General features: G+C 51.4%; 1 protein-coding gene across 2 annotated transcripts in view; it reads right to left on the bottom strand.

Moving 5' to 3' along the window:
• Positions 1 to 7,890: 7,890 nt before the first annotated feature.
• LHX2 (LIM homeobox 2) overlaps positions 7,891 to 15,079 on the bottom strand; it is a 32,586-nt gene continuing 25,397 nt past the window's right edge. For both annotated transcript variants that reach the window (XM_053908276.1, XM_019421184.2), the window contains exon 5: positions 7,891 to 8,802. In XM_053908276.1, the coding sequence (XP_053764251.1) occupies positions 8,515 to 8,802 (288 nt within the window). In that variant the 3' untranslated portion in view covers positions 7,891 to 8,514. The remainder of the gene's footprint in view (positions 8,803 to 15,079) is intronic.

Here is a 15,079-nt window from a genome sequence, read left to right as displayed (position 1 = left end):
TGGTTAGGGTTTTTCACCCCCTCCACGGACAGGCCCCGATCGCCCTTGAACCCCAACACACACCTCCCAACCTGCAGTACACAGCAACCACCTTGAACGCCTGTGTGCACCCGAACACACAGAGGCACACTAACACACACACCTGAATACAGACACACCCCTGATCTCACACACACACACACACACACCCTTGATCACAGGCATACGTAGACCCATATCGACACACTCCTAGTAAGAGACACACATAGACACACCCCCGGAATACACACACACACACACACACACACACACACACACACACATCTGATCACAGACACACACATCTCAACAATACAAAGGCGCCCCCAAATTAACACCCACACCAACATGATCGCACACACCCCCTTACACCCACCACGCCTCAGTGCACACTACATCTCCGACCCCCGCCCCACAACCCGCCCCCATCACACACGGGCTCCAGTGCTCAAGGAGGCCACTGGAGGGCAGAGTGAGCCCCTCGGGGGAGCCCAGGATGAGTGCCTGGAACTGCACCTCCTCACCCCTTCCCGTACTTGGGGAGCTCTTCAGGCTTGAGCCCAACACTGCTGCCCATAGGAGCACAGGAATGAACCTAAAAGGAGGGCAATGGGGGGACCTACTGTGTGCCAGTCTCTGCGCTGTGGGCTTCCATATACTGTCACAGCCACTAGACCGGACACACACGTTAAGGGGCTCAAAATTATCACTCCCGTTTTGAAACTGAGGAGAGAGTCCGGAGCCTGGAATAGATCTCAGGTCTCTGATTCTCTCCTGCGAGTTTTCTTTAGCGTAGACACCTCCTGGCCAGGAGTGTCGGGGGCGGGCGGGTTTGGAAACCCCAGGGCTATGCCGCGGTGCACCGCCAGGGGGCGCCCTCCGCCCGGCCCCTGCGGGGGCTCAGTCGCCTCGCGTCTGGCGTCCCTCTTCCCAGCCCCGCGGTGCCCGCGGTGCCCCCGCGGCTCCCCTGGGAGCTTCCCTAGGTCCTGGCGGGCGCCCCCGCAGGATGTCTCGGCTCCCCACCCCGCCGGATCCGACCTCGGCTCCGGCTTCCGCCCCCTCCCTGGTCCCCAGGGGCCATCTCCAACAGCTCCGGGCCCGCGGCCACCCCCTCGGCCCGGAACCGCCCCAAGCCCACCCCCACCCCGGGCTCTGAGAACCTCGGAGACCATCCCACAGCGCACGCAGGGACTCATAGAGGTGCCTGAACTGAAAGACCGCCGTTTCCCTCGAGCAGCGCATTCCTGCGTGCGTGCCAGGCACCCTGCTCGACGCTGAGGCTGCGTGAGTTCTAACAGTGTTCACAACACCCTGGGAAGCGGGTGTTACCGTTACCCGTGTTGCAGATTTAAAAGGCTAGAAGCTCAGAGAGGTTAAGTATTTTGCACAGGATCCTTGGAGCATGAGGTGGCAGGACAGGGTCTAGGGCCAAATTTCTAAGGATTAGACAGACCCTCAACCACAGTGATTGCCCCTACTAACATTTCTTCTCTGCAGGATTTAGAAAGTATTTAAGGACCCACCCCCTACCTGCCAGGCATCGTCTGGGTGTAATATAAAGACAGACGCACTGAGTCATGGAACTTACAGTGGCAGGAAAAATAGTAAAATAGTCCCGGAATACGCACCTACAGTTCATCATTAATTGGCTCACTTACTAAAGATGTGTTACTAGGAGCTAGGTGCTGGCCGTGGCAGGGAGGGCCCACCTGCCATGTAAAGCTTGGATGAATTTGGTGCACTTGGCTGACTTTGAGCCCAGAGACAGGTGGGTCCCAAGTCCTGCCGGAGAGGTGGGCAGGGACCAGCTTGTGCCCAAGTCTCAAACACCAGCTTAAGGACCAACTTGCTCAGGAGGGATGGGAAACTCAAAGAAGAGAAGCAATGGGTAAATGTCCCAGGTCTCTTTCGTGCCTTTCTCATGTGGCTTGGAGGCCCCAAAGGGAAGAACCAGCTAGCGCTATGATGTCTTAAGGCATCAAAAATTCAGCAAGTCCCAACCCCAAATCCTTAATTCTCGTCCCTCCACCACCCCCCCGACATCCTTTTCCCAGTGACTTCTCCCATTGCAGTGAAGGGCATCACCATCTACCCAGTTATGGCTCTGTCCCCCGCTTCCCTCCTTCCCCCTCATAGCCGGTCTGCCTTCTCTCCACCCAGTCAGATGCCTCATCATCTGACTGATCTCAAGAGCCTCCTCTCATCCATCCCTATCCCCTCCTGCCTTGATTCATCATTCCCAACTTCCTGGTGCTACCAGAATGAATACCTAATCATGCTGCCAGGAAAGCCCATAGCTGTGTCTTCAGCCACACCCCCCCCCCCCACCACCATTCTGGCCCTTCCTCTGAGAGCCCCAGCCACACTGGAGGGGTACACCTTTTAATGCCTTGGACCAGCTGGGCTCAGGGCCTTTGCACACACCGTTACTCCTTTTTCTCCACCTCCCCGTCCCACCTGCTAAGTTAATTGCCACTCGCTTGTCTGATTTCTTAGTGATCCCTTTCTCCAGGAAGCTGTCCTTTTCCTCATGTGTGTATACGCTGTCATGGTCCCACATATGCCTTATCACAGACATCATTAAGAAGTTACTCTCGAGGCTGTTGGACATTTGTATTCTCCACTAGTCTCTGAGTTGCCCTACTAGGAGGGCAAGGACCATCTCATTCACTGGTATCCCCAGTGACCAACACAGGACCTGCCACTCAATAAGGGTCCTTACACAGGATAAACCCAGTTCTGCTGCTTCCTGACGGGGCACCCTTAGCTAAGTCCCTTCCCCTCTGTGAGCTTACACTGCTCTTCCCTAAAATGAAGGCGCTAGGTCCCCAAGTGGCGCTGCCTATCAGAATCCCTGAGGGACTTTTCAAAACCGCCCAGGTGACCACCATCGACATCATCGAATTGGGAGTGGTGGGTGCATGGAGGTACAGTCGTTACAAGACGGAGTGAATGTTGATAACTCCGGAAGCCGGGCAGTGAGTGCACGGGCGGGCGTTCAGTACACTCTTCTGTTTACTTTGTATATGTTTGAAATTGTTCAAAATAAAAAGCTTTTTATAGGATACGCCAGCCAGGGCTCCTCCCCAGTGAGTGGTGGAGAGCTAGTAAGGGTATTTGGGAGAAGCTGCTGGAACGGTTCGGAAGCACGTCTCTGGCTAGAGGCTCTCTGAGGCTGCTTCCAAAAATTGGCAGTGGTTCTCTCCTGCCCACGTGAGTGCCGTTCACTGGTGGAAAAATACCACACCCTGAGCGCACGCTTCTGTCCTCTCCCTTAATCCCCCTGTGGCCCCAAACACTTCTAGGTCAGTCGCCTGATCTTCCAACTCAAAAAGTCCCCCCACCCCAACATCAGTCTCTGCCAGGAGCCTCTTCTGGGCTTCCCCCGCATCTGGAAACCCCAGTTCCAGCTACACTCGCACCCGGTCTGCTTCTGTAAGATCCTAGCCTGGGCCTGAATTGTCAAGGTGCCCCCCGCCACAGTGCCTGGCATGACGGGGGAATTGATACGGGTCAACTGGATTGGCTGAATTGCGATGAAGGTATCTTTGGGGCCCCCAAAACTGTGTGATCCTGGGCAAAACGCTTCTCCTTGGCTTCTCACTCTGTGAAATGGATGATAATCCCTGTCTCGTAAAGCTGTGGGGAGGACTCAGTGAGATCATGACTATAAAGGTGTGGCAAGTTGTGTGGCAAGATGGTCACCCCATGCAGAGCCAGCCTCTCTCTCCTGGGGGTGGGGGGGGGGTCCTGTAACCCCCTGGGATTCCCTCATGTTGGGAAGTGGCTGGCTGTTGACACGTCCGTCTCCCAGAGAGCCCCGGGAGCCAGAGGGAGGGGCTGTTGGCCAGATAATCTCCATGCCCCCTGTCCCCAGTGCCCAGCACTGGGCCAGGGAGGGGGGGGGGCAGAAGAAGGGAAAGGTGGAAAGGGAGAAATGAAGGGCCTACTGGCACGCTTACAGTCCCCAGGGGCCAGAGGGTCCAGGTGGCCCTCCCTGGGGCTTCCGCTGGCAGATGAAGCCTGACAGCCTCCACTCTTACAGCAGGACACACAGGTCACAGCAGCAAACACTTTCTCTCCAGAAAGTCCCATGTGGGACTCCAGCCTGAACACAAGGTGGGAAAGGGGGCCTGTCGGGCCCGCAGCCTGGGAGAGAAGAAGGGTGTCAGAGGCAGCTACCCGTAGCCCCCAGGATGAAGTTCCTAGTGTTCAAGGTTATCTGTGCTGAAATTTCACCCACCTGTCCAGGGGCACCCCCACCGTTAAATCACTCTCCACTCCTGAATGTGCTCTGTGGCCTCTCGGCTGTGCCCTGGCTGTTTCCCCAGCCAGGAGTGCTCCCCTGCTCCCCTCCTGCACCCAGTCACATTTGGTTCATCCAAGTTTCCAGCTCAAATATCATCTCCTCCTTGGAGTCTCCCCACTTCGCAGGACGCTTCCTCACATCTCCTCCATGGCTCCCCCCCATATTTGGTCAAATACAACATGTACACAAATACAGCACGTACACATGGGTCCTGACAATGCCCCTGTCAAGTGGATACCCTTGGCCCCATCTTACAGATTAAGACACTGGAGTTCAGAGTGGCTAAGTACCTTGCCAAAATTATTTCAAAGCAGAGAAGACTGTGGAAGATCTGCCCCAGACCTCCCCACTCTGGGGAAAAGGAGACTCGGTGGGCTGGGACAGGACGGGGGGAAAGTCACGGCCGAGACCTCAGCTCCTGTAGGGTGCCTAACGACGATCTTGGGCATGCGTCCCAAGAACCGAGAGACTCCCCATATTCACAACAAGTGGGGAGCCCAGAGGGTCTTGGAGACGGTGCCTTGGTCTCCTCTGTGGCAGCATGAGGGAAGGTGGGGACAGTGCCCCAGAGCCACAGATGGCAGTGCTGAGAGGACCTTCTCCTTCAATCCCAGCACAGGTAGACTGAGCTGGACTGGCAGCCTCAGCGCCTTCCCCACTAAGCACCTGCCCTCCTATGTCTGTCTCTCCCTTGGCCTGGGACTCTGTCTCCCTTCTCCCTCTCTGAGAGTCTCCCTTTGTCAGTCTCTAAGCGCCCTTCACTGTTTCTCTGGCTCTCTCTGTCTTGGCCTCTCTCAGCCTCCGAATCTGTCCCGGGGTCTGCCTTTATCTCTGAGGCTTCTCTTCTCAGTCTCTTTGTCTTGTCATCTGTCCTCTGTGCCTTGACACTCTGAATCTTGGCCCCCGTCTTTGTCTGTCTGCCTCTCTGCCTCTTCACTACTCTGCTGCTGTTTCTCTCTTTTCAAAAGTCTGTCTATTGTTGATCCCTCTGTCTCTGCCTCCTGCCCCCTGTATGTTTGTCACTGTCCCTTTCTTTCTCTGTCACCCAGACTCTGCACTATCTCTCTGCCACCCTCCCTATCTCCCTGTCTCGAGCACTATCTTTCTGAGTCTCTGTGTGTGTGTCTCTCCCAGTCTCTGACTCTGGGGAAAGCAGTGTCTCCTCCACAGCGCCCCCATCCCTGGCCTGACAGCAGGCCCTGCTTCTAAAGCTGCTCCCATGCAGGGGGAGGGGGACCCCCGGGCATCATTCCAGGGTCTGCTCCATCTGGGTGGCAGTGCTGACAGACGAGATAGGGATCGGACTCGGCTCTGTCCGGGCCTGAGCAAGGGGGCACAACCAGGCTATGCGGGGGCGCCTGGGTGCCTGCAAACGTTTGCACGTGTGCACATCTGGGTTTGTGTGCGGGTCTCCCTGTGTGGGGTGGTCTGGGTGTCTGTCTAGATGTATTTGTGAGTGTCTGGGCCTGTTTATGTCTGTCTGCGAGCTTGTATGTGTGTCTGTATGTAGGGCTGTCTGGGTGTAAGCAGCCTCCATGAGCGTCTCCAGAGCGGACACGTGCGCTTGTCTGTGGGCATGTGTACAAGCCCCCGGGAGTACCTGCACTTGTATCTTGTGCTCCTCCAACACGCCAGGCCCCCTGCTCGCGTTCTCTCATGCAGCCATCCGTGCGGTGCAGATCCTATTACCCTGTCTGACAGAACTTGGGGTCTGGAGACAGATCTGGTTCAAATCCTGGCTCCGTCACCACTAGCCGCCTGACCTCAGGCAAGTTGGCTAATCCTGAACAATCCTGAATTCATTCAGCAGAAATGTATCGATCGAAACCAGATAAAACTAACCCATGGTGCTAGAAGTCAGGATAGGAGCTACCTTGGGAGGGGTTCACAGGGAGGAGGCCCAAGGGAGCCTTTTGGGTGCTGTCGATGTCCTATATCTTGATCTGGGTGGTGTTTGCATGGTTGTTGTTCTTTTAGAAAACATTAATCAAGCTGTTCGTTTCAGATGTGGGCACTTTATGTACATTATACATCAACAGAATAGTTTACAAAAACTTACTGAGCTCCTGCCGTTTTCCAGGCACTCAACAGCAATAACCGCAGTAGTGTTTGTGAGTGTGTTTTTAACATTTCGGGAAGTGAGTCAGTCCAGGCTTTAAGCACTCCCAACCCATTCCTCCCCAATCCTGTCCCCACCAGGATGGCACAGGGAGGACAGGGGAGACCCCAGTCCTGGGCTGGATTGTTCCCCTGCCCAATCTCTCCTGGCTGTTTTCTCCTGAGGGCAGCTCTGATTTTCCCTCTGGATTTTCACATTGGCAGGCCACTAAGGGACATTTTGCTAGGTAACTGCTGGCATTCGATGAAGCTGGGAACAAAATGGTCTGCAGCAGGGCTCAGAGCAAGAACTCAGGGATGTAAGATGCCCAGTGGACAGATACCACACCCGCTTGATGCATCCGGCAATGACAGGCGATGCCTGGATACACACATGCCTGCTCTCCACCTGCAACATCCTCATGAGTCATGTCTGTGACCCAGTAAGAGATAGTGGGCCTCTGCTATATGCCAGGCCCTTTGCCGGGCCCTTCAACACACCTTGCCTCGTCCTCACTAGAACTGTTTATAAAGGTCACTATCTTCATCTTCCAGCTGAGGAATTGGAGGCCCACAGAGGTAAAGTGACTTCCTTAACTCACACTGCTACAGGACAGACTCCAGCCCCATTCCGCCTGTCGCTAGTCCTCTGTCCTCCCTGGATGTGTCTTTTCTGTGGGTTTCTGAGGTTGCCCGAAGCCTTAATAAAAGAGCTAAATTCATTTGCTTCTGCCCTCTAGGCAAATGATTTATTGACTTAATGAATTATTTTTTATTCATTAGGAAAACTGGAGTTTAAGCTGCCCTTTGGTGACAGGGTTCACTCCTAATAGGGATAGGCCTTCCTCGTTGCCTGAACCACCCTCCCAGCCCAAAGAAGAGCAGAAGAGGCAGATGTGATGACCTTTGACTTCTGTATTCAGCAGGATGTACATAATATTTGAAATGAATGAACTAATGATATACTTTGTGGACATACTCTCCACTCGGCACCTATGGCACCATGTTAAGATGATCTCTTCTGGGGCGCCTGGGTGGCTCAGTCGGTTAAGCATCTGATTCTTGATTTTGGCTCAGGTCGCGATCTCATGGTTCGTGAGTTTGAGCCCCACATAGGGCTCTACTCTGACAGCACGGAGTCTGCTTGGGATTCTCTCTCTCTCTCTCTCTCTCTGCGCTTCCCCTGCTCGCTTTCTCTCGAAAATTAATAAAGAAACTTAAAAAAAAAAAGATGATCTCTTCTGTCTCTGCCTCCACTCTAAATTCCTTGATGGCAGGGCCTGTACGGACTTCGTCTCTGGATCCAAATTTCTGGCATTCCAAAGCCTGGCGCAGAAGGGGCCCCATGCACATTAAAAATAAATATTATAGATAAATAAGGGTAGACCCCGGATATACGTCTGGACTTCAGTAAGACAGTTAAGTCCTGTGAATTTCGCGCCCAACTAAACGGCAGTGACACCAACTAGTTTCAATAAGTGGTTTTATTACTGGTTAGATTTTACAAATTCTGATATTCGAACAGACTTCCACCTTAAAATTCTAAAACAACAAAGCGACCGTTGGAGGGGGTTTGATTTTTCTTTTTTTTTTTTTCTTTTTTTAGGACTATTCAAAGTAACAAACTTTTTTTTTGTTTTTTTTTTTGTTTTTGTTTTTGTTTTTGTTTTTTTTTGCATTTTTGCTCTGGTCATAAATATACAGAGAGAAAAAGAGGGAGAGAAAAATGAACAAGTCATCCAAAGTATGGACATAAAACAGTATTCCTAAGGCACGTGGCAGTCTTTGAAAATACAGAAGCTCTAGCCAACTTAAATTATTTGTTGTTTTTCCTCGCTCAGTCCACAAAACTGTACAGTGACACAAATGTTGTGTTGCAGATAGATTTTCCAAGTAACTCCTCAATCCACACCGCTGCATTAGCCGGACGCACAATTTTTTCTTCCTCTGTTTCCAGGCGAGATCCTAAAATGTGGTTAGTTAGTTGCTCAAAGCCTCTATTTTAAAATACACTTGGAATTCAACTAAAGATAATTTCTTTTTTAAAGAAATTGTGGGGCGGGGGGCGGGGGTGGGGAGGGCGTGAGTCACTAGAAAAGGTTGGTGAGAGTCGTTTGTGAGGGGCTGTGAGGCTCGTGGCCCTCCAGGTTGCCAGGCACAGAAGTTAAGACTGACGTCACAGTTGGCAGGGCGGGGCTAGTCAAGTCTGTGAGGGTGGTGGGCGTGCTGGAGGGGCTGAGCGAGGCATTGGAGAGCTCCGAGGCTGGCCCCGAAGGCGTCCCGGTCTGCAACGCTGCCTCCGTAGACTTGTCCACACCCGTGTTTTCCTGCCGTAAGAGGTTGCGCCTGAACTTGGCCCTGGCGTTCTGAAACCAGACCTGCGTGGGGCAAAGAGAGAGAGAGAGAAGGACTGGTTAGGGGAAGAGAGGCAGGGACTGGAGAGTAGCAGAGCATTCCCCAGGGATGCTAATCTGGGTTTTCGGGGGAGGGGGGGATAAAAAATTGGGCTGGCAATATTTTGCTCTTCATAAAATAAAATTGCCTTTGCCCTAATTGCCTACTACTGGGTTTCCCTTTCTGTTAGAAGGTTCTAGAGCTAAACAACATGGTAGGCACTAGCCATAGGTGGCTACTGAGCACTTGAAATATGTATGACTAGGGGCGTCTGGGTGGTGCAGTCGGTTAAATGTTCAGACTTTTTTTTTTTTTTTTAATTTTTTTTTTCAACGTTTTTTATTTATTTTTGGGACAGAGAGAGACAGAGCATGAACAGGGGAGGGGCAGAGAGAGAGGGAGACACAGAATCGGAAACAGGCTCCAGGCTCCGAGCCATCAGCCCAGAGCCTGACGCGGGGCTCGAACTCACGGACCACGAGATCGTGACCTGGCTGAAGTCGGATGCTTAACCGACTGCGCCACCCAGGCGCCCCAGATGTTCAGACTCTTGATCTCGGCTTGGGTCATGATCTCATGGGTCTGTGGGTTCGAGTCCCACATAGGGCTCTGTGCTGATGGCGGGGAGCCTGCTTGGGATTCTATCTCTCCTTCTCTCTGTCCCTCCCCTGCTTGTACTCTCTCTCTCTCTCTCTCTCAAAATAAATAAATAAACTTAAAAAAAAAAAGTATGACTAGCCAAAAAGTGGCTCCTTTGTAGATGAAAACACAGAATTACATTGGAAGATTCAGTATGAAAAAAAGAAGGTAGGATATCTCAATAATAATGTTTCTACCTGTTATATGTTGAAATGATATTTTGGATATATTGGGCTAAATGAAATATATTCTTAAAATTAATTTTATCAGCTTCGTTTTGTGTTTTGAATGTAGCTGCTAAAAAATTTAACAATTTTTTTTAACATTTATTTATTTTTGAGAGAGAGAGCATGAGCAGAGGAGGGGAAGAGAGAGAGGGAGACACAGAATCTGAAGCAGGCTCCAGGCTCTGAGCTGTCAGCCCAGAGCCTGACATGGGGCTCGAACCCACAAACCATGAGATCATGACGTGAGCTGAAGTTGGCCACTTACCCAACTGAGCCACCCAGACAACCCCCTTTTTTTTTTTTTTTTTTATAAAAAATTTTTAAATGGAAAATTACATACGTGGCTCACGTTGCATTTCTATTTGACAGCACTGTTCTGGAAGATGTGCACAAATCAAATCTTGATCATTGTTCACAATGGTTGAGAGATTTTTTTTTTTCCCCCTTGAAAGTCACCGTTAAGCAGGCAACAGAGGGGCACCTGGGTGGCTCAGTGGATTAAGCATCTGACTCTTGTCTTCTGCTCCGGTCATGATCTCATGGTTTGTGGATTGTAGCCCCACATGGCACTACCAGTGCCGAGCCTGCTTGGGATTCTCTCTCTCCCTGCCCCTTCCCTGCTTGCATTTGCTCTCTCTCTCTCTCTCTCTGCCCCTCCTCCGCTCTCTCTCTTTCTTTTGCAAAAATAAATAAACATTAAAAAATTTTTTTAAAAAGAACTGAGCTTGGTATGAAAAGAATACCAAAGAGAAAGAATAAGGGTTTATTTTCATTTTTCCTTGGGCACAGACACACACACACACACACACACACACACACACACACACCCATCCACGCCCATACCTTTGCACACAAGCCTGTTCGCTCTCAGGAAGACATGTGTGGAAACTCATCTCCACAGCACCCCCTCCCCCAACTATGACCACCTGTCTAACTGCACAGAGAGATCTAGCTGTACCCAGAGGTCCTCAGAGTACTTTGAGAGAGGCCTAGGAAATCCAGGCCACCGTGGGGCTGGTAGGGGGGGAGAGGGGGGGTTGTGTCTCCTAAAGAAAAAAGCCTGAAAGGCAGGGCCCCTTCACTTCCCTTTGCATGAGAACAACACCCGCCAGAAGCCTCCCCATAAAACAAAGGGCCTCAGAGAATTCTACGGATTCTGGGGTGTCCAGTTGCATATTTCCAGATGTGCCTGCATCTGCCTGTCTTCCCAGTGTCTCAGGCAGGGGTGGGAAGACCTCACCCCTGGCCCCACCTTCCCCTGGGGACCACCCCACGACTTGGGCCTATGGTGTCAAACTAGCCTTTCTAGTTGCCTGATAAGATTTGTGCTCATTTAAAAAGCACATCCAGGAGAATCCTGGGGTAAGGAGAGAGACTTGGACCCTGTGAAGTCAGGAAATAAAGCTCTTTCCCCAGCATGCTGGATCTTCCCGGGAAGAAGGCACATTTTCCCCTGGCCTTCTGCCCAAAGCAAGCCCATCACCTCTTCTGGAGGTTTGCAGATAAGTATAGTGCTTCTAAGACCACCCTCAACGTGCTCCTCTTAGGGTAGGGAATCCTTCCCTGCCCAGCCTGCAGATGTCTGCAGGGGTGAGACTGTCTCGCTGGCCCCGGGAATGGCTGATGGTAAAATGGATAAAGTCTGCAGAGGCCCTCAGGGACAGGAAGCAACTTCCCCAAAGTCTCATGGCCTCCGACAAGGCGAGAGCCTTGGGGCCACCCTTTGCCTCTGTCCTGGCCTGTGTGTCTCTCTCCAAGCAGTAGCTGGAGCAGGGAGCCCCGGGGGTGGGGTGCACGGCTCCCAGGTCCAGGGCTCTAAGCCCTCGGGAAGGGCTGGAACCAGTTAGCTGCCAGCTGTTTGCTCTTTCCTCTGCGTTGCCCCTAACAGTGATTTGTAAACAATGACACCATCTTCCACAACCGCCCTCTCTGCTTTACTGAATCTGAGGCGCTGGAAATCTGGCGGGTGAAAATCAACAACTCAACTAGAAGCCGGGTTGCTGTGGGGTTTGGTGTTGTGTTTTTCACCTGAAGCAGGGCTTCACCAGAATTCTCTCCTGACCATTTTACAAAGTCCCCTCCTGAGCGTTTTGCTGGGGCAGGGCCCCCTAAGTCCACTTCATGTCCTTGGGATGTGGTACAGGGACCGGCAAAGACTAAGATTCAATAATATGCATTGAATTAATAGCAATGATGATAGACAACATTTGTGGACCACCATGTCCCAGGCACCGTGCCACCCTCTAACATGCAGTCGTAGGTTATCTTCAAGATAAGCCAAGCATCCCCACTTTATAGATTTGAAACCAGACAGGCTCAGAGAGGTGAAGTCACTTGCCCAAGGTCACACAGAGGCCAAGCTGAGACTGGAATCCAGGAATATCTGCCATTAAGTCCATACGCTCCCTACCACATGATCCTGAGTCAGCAAATAAATGAATGAATGAATGAATGAGTGAATGAGTGAATGAGCACAAAAGCAACTGTGGCGAGGTGGACAGAGCACCCGCTGCAGTTTCCAGTTCTGGTTCTGCTACTGACCAGTCCAGTGACCTTGTGCTAGTCCCTTACCTCTGGGTCTGCCTCGGTTTCCCTACCTGCACAACAAGAGGGTCGGACCACCCCCGCATGACCTCTATGGCCCTTGGGGTTCTGACAGTCTGGGATTTCCAGCAGGCGCGAGACGATCTGCCCCACCCACCCGTCTTCTTAAACTGGCAGCCCCTTTTCTTCATCCACGAGGGGTGCCTTCGCCTGGTGCCCAGGGGACCCCCAGTAAGTCCTGGGTGAATGAAGAAGCCCACACTACCGCATGCCCCTCCTCAGGCACCCACTGGCCCTGCACGCTGTGTTTTGACTCACAAATTCCCTTCCTTAAGATTCTTTCATCAAGGGGACCAAGGGAGTAAGTGAAAAACCCGTTTTGCCTCACAAATCCCTTTCTAGGTCACTAAGGGAACCAGCCCAACGACAAAAGCTTTATGCCCAAAGATATCCATTGTGGCATTAAAAAAAAAAAGATTTTATTTTTAAGTAATCTCCACACCCAATGTGGGACTCAAACCCACAACCCCGGAGATCAAGAGTTGTGTGCTCCACTGACCGAGCCAGCCGGGCACCGTTCCCCCTCCCACCCACCCGCCCCCCCCCCCCGCTTTATTAACATTTCATTTTTCCATTGTGGTATTTTTAAATAACATCAACTGATGGCCGCGTGCAAAGTGTCCAACCAGATGGGGCAAGTGGAAATCATGACACAGACACTCCATGCAGTTGCAGGGGTAATGTCTTATGATGAATGTTATATGAGGAAAAAAAAGAATAAAGAGGCTATGTCTTGGGGAGCCCGGCTGGCTGGCTCGGTCGGTGAAGTGTGCGACTCTTGATCTCGGGGTTGAGAGTTCAAGCCTCGCTTTGGGTGTAGAGATTACTTAAAAACAAAAGCTTAAAAAAAAGAGAGAGAGAATTTGTCCTCTGGTACAGCAACTTCATAAAGAAAGTAATGACGACAAATAATATTCACTCACTAAGTAGCAGGCATTGTCTAAGGAGAGTTTTAAGCATTTCACACATAGTAACTCATTAGTGCTTTACAAGGTGAGCGCTAACATTATTTTTTTTTTAAGTTTATTTACTTTGAGGGGTGCCTCAGTAGCTCAGTCAGTTGAACGTCCGACTTCGGCTCAAGTCATGATCTTGCGGCTCACGGGTTTGAGCCCCGTGTTGGGCTCTGTGCTGACAACTCAGAGCCTGGAGCCTGCTTTGGATTCTGTGTCTCCCTCTCTCTCTGCCCCTCCCCTGCTCGTGCTCTGTCTCTCTCTGTCTCTCAAAAAATAAAATAAAAAACCTGAAAGAATCCCAAGTAGGCTCCTCGCTGTCAGCACAGAGCCCGAGGCGGGTTCAAACTCACAGAACCGAGAGATCATGACCTGAGCCGAAATCAGGAGTCAGACACTTAAACGACTGAGCCACGCGGGCACCCCACAAGTGAGCGCTAACACGACTGCCATTTGCAATTCTTTGTTGCACATCTGTCTCCCTTCTGGATTGGAGTTCCAGCTCCAGCGGGTCCCATTCACCGTCTGGGTCACACCCCACCCAGAACATGGCGGAAGGTCAGCGTAGAACAAATGGGTGGCCAGAGAAAAGCTAGCATTCTCGGTTCCTGTGTTCTCACACAAGTTAGTGACCACTAACCAGTCATCTGAAGAATGTTTTTAAGCTGTTGGTGGCTAAAATATATTTTCTGCCAAAGTCACACCAGGAAGCCCTAAGGAGACTTTCAGCCACCCAAATCAGTCAGCTCACCTCCCCCGTCCCGAAGCCTGGCCTACTCTGCCTTCCTGACCCTTCCCCAGGAAGGAAGAGGGACTGCTCAGACGGGCATCTATGTGCTGCGGGAAGGTCTGCAAGCATTTACAAAGCTTAAGGCCTTCGTGGACCTCTGTCCAAGGGACCATTCTCTCTTCCAGTGACCTTGCCCACTGGTAGAATGTGAGAATTGTGGTGGCCGTGCCGTGATGACAATTTTGAGCACTTTTTATGCATTTATGGCTTTACAGCAGGAAACATGCTTTGCTACCAAGACATGGCATCTATGACCCGCCCCTTCCCTTTCCTTCTCTCCACCTGTACCGCTGCATTCTACAGCTAGACCCAAGGCGGGAGGGCCAAAGCCCTACACTGGGCGATGCTGGAAAGAGCTGTGGAATCAGACCGATCTAGGCTCGACTCCTGGCTTCCTCACTTACTAGCTGTGGTACTTAGGGCTAGGGTCCTAGTCTCTCTGAACCTCAGTTTCTTCATCTGCAAAATAAAGATAATTAAATTTTTTTATTGTGTATGAGAGGTAGGTTGACTGAACCCTACTGTATAAAAGTGTGTGTGAGGTCCATGTGCATTGAGTCCCTAATCTGTACTTTAAATTTTTTTTAATGTTTTTATTTATTTTTTAACATTTATTCATTTTTTGATATAGAGAGACAGAGTATGAGCAGGGGAGAGGCAGAGAGAGAGGGAGATGCAGAATCTGAAGCAGGATCCAGGCTCTGAACTGACAGCACAGAGCCCGACGTGGGGCTAGAACTCACGGACCGTGAGATCATGATCTGAGCTGAAGTTGGATGCTTAACCAACTGAGCCACCCAGGCGCCCCATGTTTTTATTTATTTTTGACACAGAGAGAGAGAGACAGAGCATGAGTGAGGTAGGGGCAGAGAGAGGGGGAGACAGAATTTGAAGCAGGCTCCAGGCTCCGAGCTGTCAGCACAGAGCCTGAAGCGGGTCTCAAACTCACGAGCTGTGAGATGATGACCTGAGCCGAAGTTGGATGCTCTACCAACTGAGCCACCCAGGAGCCCCCCTAATCTGTACTTTATACATTACACTTGAAGTC

The sequence above is a fragment of the Panthera pardus genome, unplaced genomic scaffold, assembly GCF_024362965.1.
Source record: "Panthera pardus isolate Hobbes unplaced genomic scaffold, ASM2436296v1 HiC_scaffold_20, whole genome shotgun sequence".
In the NCBI taxonomy this organism is placed as follows: Eukaryota; Metazoa; Chordata; class Mammalia; order Carnivora; family Felidae; genus Panthera; species Panthera pardus.
The sequence above is the reverse complement of the archived record's forward strand: the minus strand, read 5'-3'. Positions and strand labels throughout refer to the sequence as shown.